The sequence below is a fragment of the Pristis pectinata genome, chromosome 23, assembly GCF_009764475.1.
Source record: "Pristis pectinata isolate sPriPec2 chromosome 23, sPriPec2.1.pri, whole genome shotgun sequence".
NCBI classification, from domain to species: Eukaryota; Metazoa; Chordata; class Chondrichthyes; order Rhinopristiformes; family Pristidae; genus Pristis; species Pristis pectinata.
In genome coordinates, this window is record NC_067427.1 from 8,279,344 (window position 1) to 8,292,946 (window position 13,603).

At 44.5% G+C, this 13,603-nt stretch overlaps 1 protein-coding gene across 3 annotated transcripts in view; it reads left to right on the forward strand.

Moving 5' to 3' along the window:
* Positions 1-13,603, forward strand: part of LOC127582257 (ras-specific guanine nucleotide-releasing factor RalGPS1-like) — a 636,204-nt gene that overhangs the window by 511,542 nt on the left and 111,059 nt on the right. For all 3 annotated transcript variants that reach the window (XM_052037419.1, XM_052037422.1, XM_052037421.1), the window contains one exon: positions 11,422-11,489. In XM_052037419.1, coding sequence (XP_051893379.1) covers positions 11,422-11,489 — 68 coding nt within the window. The remainder of the gene's footprint in view (positions 1-11,421; positions 11,490-13,603) is intronic.

The window sequence follows — 13,603 nt, forward strand, 5'->3', positions numbered from 1 at the left end:
TACCAGATTTCTTCTTCTTCAGCCCTTTACCTATCTCCTCTCAGCTTATTACATCTTCTCCCCTCCCCCACCTACCTTCCCCCCTCTCACCTGGACTCACCTATCACCTGAATTGCGTGTGCTCCTCCCCCTCCCCGCACCTTCTTACCCTGGCTTCTGCCCTCTTCCTTTCCGGTCCTGATGAAGGGTCTCGGCCCGAAACGTCGACTCTTTATTTCCCTCAATGGATGCTGCCTGACCTGCTGAGCTCCTCCAGCACCTTTTGTGTTTGCCTTCAGATTCCAGCATCTGCAGAATTCCTTGTGTCTCCGTTCACACACAAATGGTGTGGTGGTGGGGAGGATTCGGATTAGTGAGGGGGGAGGAGTGGTCAAAGATGACACCTATAGCCCATGCCACAGTTTAGGGAGCTTGGCACATGGACCACTGAAGGTTAGGAGACATAGAAGTCTACAAACCAAGAGCTGGTGAATGGGATTAGTCCGGATGGTAATAGATAGTCAACGTGGACATGGTGTGCCAAAGAACTGTGCCCTGTGACTCTATGACTTTGAGATTCTTCTGAATTTGCTTCCACTGAAATGTTCTTGTCATATTGGTCCATTTGTGAAGTCGCTTTCACAGTCAAATTTCAGAGAGAAAGTTGGATTAAAGCTAGAATTGATCTGATTCCACAAATGTTGGTGCTCACATGACCTATTGTCAAAGACTTTTTCCGTAGCTTCCTTCCTGTATAAAGCATCAACAGCCTCTGTCATAAAAACATTACAACTTCAGGGGATTTTCTTGGAAAAAGCTGGCCAACAATTTGTGTTTTTTTTTAAACAATTAGTATTGTACTGTAGTAAATATTAAATATGTGTTTGATTAACTATGGCACTTGTGTCTAATTTGAATCAGCATGCAATTCTTGGCAAAGCCTGATGTTTAATGTAAGTTGGGATCACTGTGATTTATTGTCACCATTAATGTTTGATAATTGAACTGGACCCTGAAGTGACTCAACTCCTATTGAAACAAGATTATGAAATTCTTTCCCAGTAGAGAATCTTAGACTTGTTATTGCATTCGATAGTTTAATATGTTTGGTGAAAAATCACAGTTAGCTGCTTCTTAATGAGGATCTCTACCAGGAAAAAGGTTATGTTACTGGTTTTGGGCAGTGTTTATCGAACCGGTCTGTGTGGGGGACCCCCTTCAAGCACTGTTGTTTTCCTAGTCACCGCTGTCCAAGTTTTGGCTTTGGCCCTGTTCCATTTCATACACTGACGCAAACTCAGGAATATTTCACCAACACACATACACTCCATGAGTTCCTAATCCTGCATATCTAAAGACTATCAGCCATACCAAAAACGGTGCCATCACAAGCTAAAAAAAATTAGGCCTACATTCTTTGAAACAGAGAAGAATGAGGGGTGATCTTATTGAAATATACGATCCTGAGGGAGCATGACAACAGGAAGACTTAGTTACTAGATTAAGGGGTGGTTATCTAAGCTGAGGTGTGTAGGAATTTTTTCTCATGGACAATGGTGAATCTCGAATTCTGGAGGATTGTGGAGGCGAGATCACTGGGGATATTTAAATCAATTTTTGGAAGATCAGGGAATTGAGGGTGATGGGGAACTGGCACAGGAGAAGGGATGAGCCCTGGGGCAGATCATCCATGATCAATCACATTGAACGGTGGGGCAAGCTTGAAGAGCAGAGTAGCCTACCCCTGCTCCTATTTTCTGATGTTCTTATGTTCACATGACACTGACTACAACAATGTTTAACTGCCGTAACTGGGATACAGTGCTTGGAAATCAAAACTCAGCATTTCAAGTGGTAAGGGTTGGGGATTGTTGATGTTCAAAGGCACCCATGTGTCCTCAGGCACAAGTCACTGAAAGCCAGCACGCGTGTGCAGTGGGAGGATGGTATGTTGGCCTTTAGTGTAGCGGTTAGCGTAATGCTATTACAGCACCAGCGACCCGGTCTCAATTCCGGCCACTGTCTTTAAGGAGTTTGTACATTCTCCCCGTGTCTGCGTGGGTTTCCTCCGGGTGCTCCGGTTTCCTCCCACATTCCAAAGACGTACTGGTTAGGAAGCTGCAGGCATGCTTTGTTAGCGCCAGAAGTGTGGTGACACTTGAGGGCTGCCCCCAGAACACTCTACTCAAAAGATGTTTTTCACTGTGTGTTTCGATGTACATGTGACTAATAAAGATATCTTATAAAGATTTCAGTACAAGAGTAAAGATACCTTACTGCAATTATGTAATGCCTTTTGGAGACCACAACTGGAGTATTATGTACAATTTTAGTCTCCTTTCTTTAAAAAAAAATGCAGTTGCCAGAGAGCGAATGTTAGAAACATTCACCATGCTGGTTCTTGGGACAGTAAGTCAGTTGTATGGTGTGGCTTCTGTTCTCTAGAAGAACGAGAGGTGACCTCATTGAAAGTTGTAAAACTTTTCGAAGGCTCCACAAGGTAGATGGAGGGAGAATGTTGCCCTGGTTAAGGATGGGTCATGGTCTCAAAATAAGTGGTAGGCCTTGTGGGATGGAAATGAGGAGAAATTCCTATATGGCAAATCTTTGGAATTCTCTACCCAGGAGTGCAGTCATTCCATTCAAAGCAAATCCAAGGATATTAAGACAGTCAAGGGATACATGTGTACAAATCAAACAACATCTTGGCCTTCTTTGCAAGGGGGCTGGAGTTTAAAAATTTTGTACTTGTACAGGATGTTAGTGTGGTCTAATCTAGAATAAAGTTTTAGTCCCCTGAGCATAAGAAGAAGTAATACCGGAGGTAGTAGAGAGTCACCAGGGCTAACACCATTGAACCAAAAGCACAAGATTCACACACTCTCTGGTCAAAATAAATCCACCCTTTCTCTTCTGAATGACTCCAAAGCCAGACTCGATGCATCTGATCTTTCCACAAGCAAAACCGTTCACCCTCAAACCTCAACCATCCCACCTGGCAGCAATTGCTCAGCACTCACACCATGACAACCCTCCCTCCCTCCACCGAATGCCAGCAGCTCCATTCTGTGCAGTGCCAGAAATGGAAATTCATCCTTCCATCTCTACCCCCACCAAAATCCCAATCAATCCAGTGCCAGGTCACTGCCCTAATTGCAAATTAACAAGGTTAGGTAACCTATCAGCCATGATGTCACTGAACACTGGAATGGGCCCAAGGTATTGGATTTCCTCATTCTACATCTGCAGACCCTTTACCCAAGGAGGACTGGAACTGTGTCCTGGCAAACAATCCAAACCTTCAGGGGAACAGAACTGAACTGGGGAAACAAATGCCCTTGGCCCCAGCCCAGCGCATCACGGAAACCGGCCTCCCCTCCTTGGACTCCGTCTTTACCTCTCGCTGCCTTGGCGAAGCAGCCGGCATAATCAAAGACCCCACCCACCTGGGTCATTCTCTCTTCTCCCCTCTTCCATCAGGCAGAAGATACAGAAGCCTGAGGGCACGTACCACCAGGCTCAAGGACAGCTTCTACCCCACTGTGATAAGGCTATTGAACGGTTCCCTTATATGATGAGATGGACTCTGACCTCACGATCTACCTTGTTGTGACCTTGCACCTTATTGCACTGCACTTTCTCTGTAGCTGTGACATTTTACTCTGTACTGTTATTGTTTTTACCTGTACTACAGCAATGCACTCTGTACTAACTCAATGTAACTGCACTGTGTAATGAATTGACCTGTACAATCAATATGCAAGACAAGTTTTTCACTGTACCTCGGTACAAATGACAATACTAAACCAATGCCAATACCAAGACCATGTTATTCTAAAAGGAAGTACAGGTTAAACAACTGCATCACTAAATAAAATTTGATTTGAGCAAAGTACCAATCAGTTTAAGCTGATTGTTTTCAACTCATTCTTCCTTAGCTGCACTGTTCTCTCTCAATGAAACCTTGATAATGCTATGGACATTTACCTTGACCTAAAGTTAGTGAGTGTTTCCATGTCCCATTCTAACCCCAAGCACTCCTGAACACAGCTCCTGTGCGTGACAGATTAAAGCCGAGCACCGTAGCCCTGCGGGGGTCTGGGAAGAGGTGAGCTTAATTCCTTTCAGTTCCACTTTAGCATAATATTTTAGTTCTCCATTCCACCCAAGAGGCTAAAAATCAAAGCAAGAATAAAAGTATCAGCTGCAGTTTTAAATAGTTGTTCTGTTTTGCTTTACGTGGTGCAGATAATTGATACGTGTCTGCAGCAACAGCTATGAGTGGAATCCGGTTGACATCAGTATTCAGAGTGAGTTGCTGCCATTGAATAGTCCTGTGAGAAGTTTTGAAGCCTCCACTGTTTACACAGATGCAGACAACAGAGGCTGTGCAGAGGAAGAACAGAAGGGAGATTCAGGCACATCCCTGGCAGTGCTTCCCGCTTCCCTCTTTAAAGTCGCAGCGCAGATTAGGGAAACCATTCAGAGCAAATGTTTCCTGTCCCTGGTCACTGGCACCAAAAACTGAAACTCCCCCTAAAATAGTGAGAGCCCTTGGACCAGCTCCAAACCCAACATTGAAAGGCGGCATGTTTAACTTGCTGGCTCAAAGCCAAGTGTAGCGGATGCTGGAAATCTGAAATAAGGCTGAAAAATGTTGGGAAGGCATTCAGCAAAAGGCTATTAACCTGAAACATTAACTCTGTTTCTCTCTCCATAGCTGCTGCCTGACCCTGTGGAGTATTTCCATCGTTTACTGTTTTGTTTAATTGTGCTTTATTTATTGATTTGTTGGGATGTGGGCAAGGCTGACAAAACCAGCATTTACTGCTCATGCCGAATTGCCCTTGAGAAGATGTGAGCCATGTTCAACTTTGAAATAACTCAGTCGTTCTCAAGGCCATTTTGGACGGTGTTGAGAGTCATCCCTGTTGATGGGTCTGGAGTCACCAGACCAGGCAGACTTCCCTCCCTGAAGCAAGTTGTTGAATCAGATGGGTTTAGGCTCACGGTAGCGTCTTGTAAGATGAAATTTTCAAGTACAGAACACAGAGGCCCCTAATTATTCTCTGACGTAACATAATCCAGCACCTGATATAACCGACCTCTCTTGGTTCCAAGTCAAGCAGTTTGTTTGGTAGTCTTGATAGTTTCCACTTGGTTTTGTTGGAATGCAGTGGGAGCCAATAATGTTTTCAGCAAATGTGCCTGCTGGCATTGTGAAATTAGTTGACTCGTGTCCGCAGTTTTTCCACAGAGGTTTTAATTAAAACGAACTATCTGCTCCTTAAGTTTGAACTGTGTAATGAGTGTGAAAGGGGTAACTTGGGGATGGCGCTGGGGAGAGGGATTACAGTCACGAGGAGAGATGCAAAAGTTGAAGGTTTCCTCATGGAGATATACAGCACAGAAACAGGCCCTTCAGCCCACTGAGACCATACCAACCATCAACTGCCCATTTACACTGATCATATATCAATCCCATTGTTTAAATTCAGCCCACATTCCCATTAACTCGCCCCAGATTCTACCACTCACCTACTAGGGGCAATTTACAGCGGCCAATTCACCTACCAACCTGTATGTCTTTGGGATGTGGGAAGAAACTGGAGCACTCGGGAAACTCATGTGGTCACAGGGAGAACATGCAAACTCCACGTAGACAGGACTCGAGGTCAGGATCGAACCCAGGTCTCTGGTGCTGTGAGGCAGCAGCTGGACTAATTGCATCACTGTGATGATGCCTTTTCAGGTATGATTTGATAGCGGTGTTTAAACCCTCAAGGGTTTTGGACCCATAGCACGCTAATAGAAGCTCTTTTCCCCAGAAGTGCCAATAACCAGAAGGTACAGTTCTAAGATGATTGACAACCAAACCAGGAGTGGCTTGAGGCAAACCTTGGTTGGCATGGGCCAGTTGGGCCGAAGGGCCTGTCTGCATTCCGTATTACTCTCTGACTCTAGGGCATTGGTCTTGACAAGAAGAGAAGCAGATTAGAGCATCTTGAGTCCCTGGAGGAGGTGCAGGTAGAGTTCCCTTGGGTGCATGCCAAAGCGAGAGGTTACACAACCTGGAATGATGTTGGAGGGTGGAGTTTTCCCATGCACTGATTTAGATGAGGAAAGACGGGAGGAAGCTGGAGTGGAGCATGGACTGGTTGGGATGAAGGGCTGGTTGTCCTCTGTAACCTGTAGAAGATGGACGGCTCAAAGGTGACTCAATGAAGGCCATCATTTGGAAGGAGTCATGTAGTGAAGATGTTTCCACTGTTGGACGAAATCCAAAGTTTTGGGATGATAAATATGAGGTGATCACTCATAAATCCAACAAGGAATTTGGTGGAAATCCTTTCACTGAGGAAGTGATTAGAATAGGGAATAGGATGTGGAAGTGTTGAATAACACTGATTTATTGAAGGGGAGGTTAGGTAACCACAAGAGATTCAAAGAATGGAAAGAAACTGTGACTGGTGTCGACCATCAAAATGGAGCAGGGGGAAGGAATGGCCAATGCCTGTGCTCAAGTAATTGTGTAAACACAACGTAAACCTTTCTTTTCCTAATCCATAAACCAAAAAGCTCGAGAGAGGATCTAATTCTGACGTTTTTAAGGGTCTGGGATGATATAAACCAGAACACCACATTGTAAGCAACTTCCAGATTCAAAGGCAGCCTGTCACAACTGGTTTTTATGATTTCGACGATAAACTGCTTCTCTTTTCTTTGTCATTGCTTATTTCTCCCCCTTCATGTTTTGCCATGTTAATACCCATTTTCCAGAACTGCCAGCACACCATTATGGTTTTAAAATTTGGCTCCAATCCTTTCCCTTGCAAAGAGAGATTTTAACAAGCCTGTCCAACCAACCGAGACCAGCGTTAAATGGAAAGGGAGTACTGCAAGCGTGAAATGTAAACTGAACATCCTGGGAATACAGAGCCAGAGAACGTCAGGAAAAGTTAGAGCCTGGAATACTAACATCTCTCCTTTTTGCTCTTATCTGTTTTTGTTTGTTATAGGAATTAGCTGGGGATAGGTTGGATTTGGTTAACCCTTTTAGACCCAAAATTATAGATCGGACTTGATGGTTAATTGGTTTATTGTTGTCACATGTGCCGAGATACGGTGAAAAGCTTTTGTTTTGCGTGCCGTCCAGGCAGATCATTCCATACATAAGTACATTGAAGTAGTGCAAAAGGAAAACAAAACAGAACACAGAATATAGTGTTACACAGAACATGGAACACTACAGCACAGGACAGGCCCTTCGGCCCACGATGTTGTGCTGACATTTTATCCTGCTCTAAGATCTGTCTCACCCTTCCCTCCCACGTAGCCCTCCATTCTTCTATCATTCATGTGTTTATCTAAGAGTCTGTTTAATGTCCCTAATGTATCTGCCTCCACCACCTCTGCCGGCAGTGCGTTCCACACACCCACCACTCTCTGCGTAAAAAGAAAACTTACCTCTGACATCCCCTCATACCTTCCTCCAATAAACTTACACCCCCTCATGTTAGCCATCGTCGCCCTGGGAAAAAGTCTCTGACTGTCCACTCGATCTATGCCTCTTATCAACTCGTACACCTCTATCAAGTCACATCTCATCCTCCTTCTCTCCAAAGAGAAAAGCTCTAGCTGACTCAACCTATCCTCATAAGACATGCTCTCCAATCCAGGCAGCATCCTGGTAAATCTCCTCTACACCCTCTCTGAAGCTTCCACATCCTTCCGATAATGAGGCGATCAGAACTGAACACAGTACGCCAAGTGTGGTCTAACCAGAGTTTTATAGAGCTACAACATTACCTCACAGTTACAGAGAAAGTGCAGTGCAGGTCGACAAATAAAATGCAAGGGCCATGACGAGGTAGATTGAGAGATCGAGAGTTCATCTTTATCATATAAGAGGTCCATTCAAGAGTCTTAGAACAGTGGGATAGAATTATCCTTGAGCCTGGTGGTATGTATTCTCAAGCTTTTGTATCTTCTGCCCGATGGGAGGCAGAGTAGAGAGAATGTCCAGGTGAGAGGGATTCTTGGTTATGTCGGCTGCTTTCCCGAGGCAGTGGGAGTGTAGACGGAGTCAATGGAGGCGAGGCTGGTTCTCGTGATAGGCTGGGCTGTGTTCACATCTCTCTGCAATTTCTTGCAGTCTTGGGCCAAGCAGTTGCCGTACCAAGCTGTGATGTAACACGGTGGGCCAAAGGGCATGTTTTGTGCTGTATGACTTTATGAGGTGCTTATTCCAGAAGACCTTGAGAGAAAGGAGCAGAATTAGGCCATTCAGCCCATCGATTCTGCTCTGCTATTCAATCATGGCTGATTTTTTTTCTCTCAACCTCATTTGCCCACCTTCTCCCCGTAACCCTTAACCCGCTTACCAATCAAGAACCTTATCTCATCTTGAAGAAGAGCAATGGATTTTTCCTCCATGCACTGGCCAGATTTTGTCTTTCACCCAACATTCACTGAAGAACCCACCGATTGGCTCATTGTCACTCTTTTGGATCTTCCTGTGTACAAATGGGCTGCTGCACTCCTTCACAGTTCCATTGGTTGTACTACCCAACTATTTAATTGACTGTAAATTGATGGCACATCTCAGTGTCATGGAAGACAATGCATGAATGTAAATGTTTTCCATTGGAGGCAGCTACCTCCATCTCAGATGCCAAGTTGACAATCCTTGCAGAGTCTCAGGCTTGGTATAGGCCTTCAGTGAGCCAGGGGGACAACCCTGGCATCCACCACACTCTATTGTCTCAGCACCCAGAGGGTCCTTAAACAAAGGTGCACACAAAGTCTTGGCAATGAGAGGGTTGGCGGGACTCTAGGAGGTCAGGCAAAAATCAGGACACAAAGCCCATTTGTGTATTGTAAGGAATTTCCCCAGCCAGAAAAATTATAGCTCTTGTATCCAGCAAAAGTGCTCCTATTTGTTGCAACACACACACAAAATGTTGGAGGAAGTCAGCAGGTCAGGCAGCATCTATGGAGGGAAATGAACAGTTGACGTTTCAGGCCGAGACCCTTCATCAGGACTGGAAAGAAAGAGGGCAGAAGCCAGAATAAAAGGGGTGGGGAGGAGGGAGGGGCAGGAGCATGAGCTGGTGGGTGATGGGTGAATACGGGTGAGGGGGAGAGGTAGGTAGGTGGGGCAGGGGGAGAAGTGGGAATGGTGCGAGAAGCTGGGAGGTGGTCGGTGGAAGAGGCAAAGGGTCAAAGAAGCTGGAATCTTCTCCTATTTGTTGTTGCCCGCCTGTAAATCCCTGCAGAGGGGGAAAATGACCCACACGAAAAGGCTTCAGGGAGAGGAAGGTTGTTCACTCCCTGTGTGAACAGAATGGTCACCTGTGCCTGCCCAGAATACAAACCGAAACACTCAGCGAGTCAGGTTGCATCTGTGGGCAGAGAAACAGTGTTAACGTGAAACAGTCTAACCCGTGAAGTATTTCTTGCATTTTCTGTTTTAATTTTAGATTTCCAACATCTGCAGCTTTTTGTTGATTTTCATTTGCCTGTCCGTGCCCAGCAAGCAATATCAAATCTTGTCATTTTTACCCTCATTATTGGCTCAGTTGTTGTGTTCACCCAAAATTTCCCTAACCTTGTGTCGATTATTGATTTTGGTAATTGGTTTATTACTGTCACGTGTACCGAGATACAGTGAAAAGCTTTTGTTTGCGTGCCATCCAGATGGATTATCCTATATATCGAGGTAGTACAAAAAAAAAATGCAGAATATAATGTTACAGTTACAGAGAAAGTGCAGTGCAGGTTGACAAATAAAGTGCAAGAGCCATGATGAGGTAGATTGAGAGGTCAAGAATTCATCTTTATCATATGTGAGGTCCATTCAAGAGTCTTATAACAGTGGGATAGAAGCTGTCCTTGAGCCTGGTGGTACATGTTCTCAAGCTTTTGTATCTTCTGCCCAACTGAAGGGGAGGGCAAGAGAGGATGACTCAGGTCGGAGGCGTCCTTGATTATGTTGGCTACTTTTCCCAAGCAGCAGGAAGATTGGACAGAGTCAATGAAGGGGAGGCTGTTTTCCATGATGGACTGGGCTGTGTTCACAATTCCCTGCAATTTCTTGCGGTCTTGGACAGAGCAGTTGCCGTACCAAGAGAAGATATCTTTATTAGTCACATTTACATCGAAGCACACAGTGAAATGCATCTTCTTGCGTAGAGTGTTCTGGGGGCAGCCCGCAAGTGTCGCCACGCTTCCGGCGCCAACATAGCATGCCCACAACTTCCTAACCCGTACGTCTTTGGAATGTGAGAGGAAACCGGAGCACCCGGAGGAAACCCACGCAGACACGGGGAGAACGTACTTACAGACAGCGGCCGGAATTGACCCTGGGTCGCTGGCGCTGTAAGGCGTTACGCTAACTGCTACACTACCGTGCCTGATGCCTTCTATGGATGACTTTCATATTTCATCAGATTTTTTTTTATTTGAATTTCTGATGAGGCACTTGTCCTCAGTATAGCACAGGATGAATAAAGCCTGTCTTGTGTTTGCTGTTCATTTGGGCCAGGAATGTGTGGGGTATCCAGCCTCCAGGTTAGAGAAGGGACAACATTCACTGAGAGTTCCCACCCAGCCTTCCCAATACTGTAGACGTTGAGCCTCCACCCTCACCCCCAGTCTCCAGCCACTCAGCACCTGCCCGCCAACCACAAGTCAATCAACACATCTACTCTCGGAGTGTCCTGCCTTCCCACACTGATTGGCCACCCAACAGTCTCATTATTGCATTAGATGATTATTGATAGTTAACCAAAGAAATCTTCTACAGGGTAAACTGAAGCATCCAATCAGCACAATCCCCTGTTAATTATATTCAGCAGCTGAGAATTCCAAGGGTTCGCCATCCACCTGCAGAAGATATTTCACCTTATGGCAGTCCCAAATGATATTCCCAGACTCTCATGCTGAGCCTCTTCCCTCCCCTGTTAGAGACCAGCCAGCCCCACTCATAATAAAAGCGAATATACCGTTAGCAAGCAATAACAATTTGCTTGTATGTGCAAAGTTTACAAAGAGAAAGATTCTGGAAATACAGTCAATGAAACAACTGTTCTAAGTTGGTCAAAAAAAAAACTTGATGCATAGCTTCTTATCCAAAATAAATAATTTAACCCTGAATTTTATGTGGTATAGATCATAAACCACAGGTTTATGTCTGTAGTTCTCGTAACAATCCGCTGGTTCTGGTTGGTATTACTGAGATTTGATGAGAGTCTTCTGTTTGATGTCTCAAAGTCCAACAAATGTCTTTGCAATCAACGTACTTAAGAGAAATAGTGAGTTTACTGCTTGGACCTCAGAGAAAAATTGAACAATTTTCTGTTTTCTTATCTGTGATCACTGTGCCTACACTGATTTCACTAAAGCCTTGTGTTTCTTTCTCTTTTCTCCCCTGATACACAGGTTATCCTTGAAGATAGAAGCTGGAAATAGTTCTCCTCGTCTGGTCTCTTCCAGAGAGGAGCTTGCAGGTAGGCAAAGGATTTAACAAACGGCTCCCTGATGTGTTGTTTTGGCTGCAAGTCTGAAGTTACCATGGTACCCGTTAAATTGTACTTTGTACTTGGCATCCAATGTATCAGAAAACGTACACACAGTTACTTCAACAAGTTCCGCCTGCCTTATTTATTAGAATTCTTTAGTTCCCACTAGTCAGATTACCTCCAATGTAATATGATTAAATCACACAAAATGAGCAATGCATTGAACAGGCCTGTATTTCTTTACAATACATGGCAGTTCTCAGTACTTTTTATGGTGTGCGGAGTACGTAACGTTCCGAGTACGATGCTCGAGTCTTTCCAGGAACCCTGCATTGTTTGAAGTAATTTAGTCAGGCTATTTTGAAGCTCCTTGCAGACTGTAATCTCCATTAATTAAGACAAAGTCTCCAAAAAGAAAAGGAAAGTCAATTTAGTTGTTGCGTGGACAAGAATGTTTTGTCGTGTACTATAAAGAGCTCAAAAAGCAAGCACTTGTGGGGCACACAGACCACGACTTGGGATGCTAAGTCACAAAAAGGAATAAAGGGTTTACCCGCACACTAATAAATGAGGTTGCTTTTAGATGAATTCTTCTGATTGCAAAATAATTCCTTTATTAAGCTTCTCTACATCTGAGTTAATGGTTTCAATCCAAATAATTTTGATATTTAAGTGCTGTCAGTATTGCTTTCTTGTTCAAGACTATTTACGTATGTGTACATATTCTAAGCATGTTGTCTGTAGTCAGCATTAAGAACATAGATTAGTTGAGAAGGTATTAAAAAAACATGGGCTTGTTCTTACAGGATACAGGGTCACTGAAGACACCCAGTTAGCTTACAGCTTTATCGCTTACTTTTAACAAATCTTGATTCAGAGGAGGAAGTGTGAGTCATTTCCTCACTTGGGGAATGTCATTTTCATTCACTTAGTTTCCAGCGCAGTTTGCAGACAAAGAATATCTGTTCAGCAGCATAATCGATGGCAGTGCTTCCGGTGGAAGTTAATTCACGAATCATTTGGATATTAACAGGCACCAGAAGGAGGAAACAAGATGTGCATTTATATGGCCCTGTCACAGGCTTGGGACATCCCAAGTCATGTCACCACCAATAGAATACTTCCTCCTGAGATCCACACCCGTATAAAGCCAGCCTTTGGCCAATTTGATTCACTCCGCGTGATGTTAAGAAACAACTGAGAGGATTGAATACAGCAAAGGCAATGGGGCTAGGCAACATTCTGGGTTAGCACTGAAGTCTTTAGTTGTAGACTGAGCTGTGCCTCAAGCACGAGATACTGGAGTCTGTTGGATGTAAAGGTGGGGGAAACGGTCAGCGACTTCAAAAGGGAATTGGACGGGCACTTGAGAGGGCATAAGTTGCAGAGCTCTGAAGAAAGTGCGGGAGAATGGGACTGTCGGGATTGGTCTGTGAGGAGCTGTCATTGAAGAGATGGCCTGAATGATCACCTTCTGTACTGGAATATTACAGAAGCCCAAAGCTCAACCAAACGTGATCAACAGTTGCACTCTGACATCCCTAACGGACTTATTCCAGTGGATAAATAAAAACAGAGAACGTTGGAAATACTTAGCAGGTTGGGCAATATCTGTGCAGAGAGAAACTTAATCTTCAGGCCATTGACCTTTCATCAGAGCCGAGAAAACCTCAAACTCAAGTATGGCTTAAGCTGCAGGGAGGAGTGGGAATATCTGTGTTAGGGCGAGACCGAGAGAGACTGAATGCCGCAAGTGGTGGCAGTGCTGGCTGAAAGAGGGCGGTGATGCGTTGTTAGTCACAGCTGGGGGTAAATAGAGGGGGACAAATAATAACACGGGATGTGAAAGAAGAATAAATCCTGGAACTGTGAATTAAACACAGGAGAAGTAAAACACTGCAAATGCCGCATGCATGAAATAAAAACAGGAGTTGGGAAATGCTCAACAGGTCATGCCGCAGCTATGGAGAGAGTTAATACTTCAAGGTTGATGACTGGCCAGTTCCAATGTAAACTGGAAAAGGGTAATTTTCTGAAATGGTTGAATTCAATGTTAAATGCTGAATGCCTGGTCAACTGTCCTTCTCGTATCTTTCCTTCCA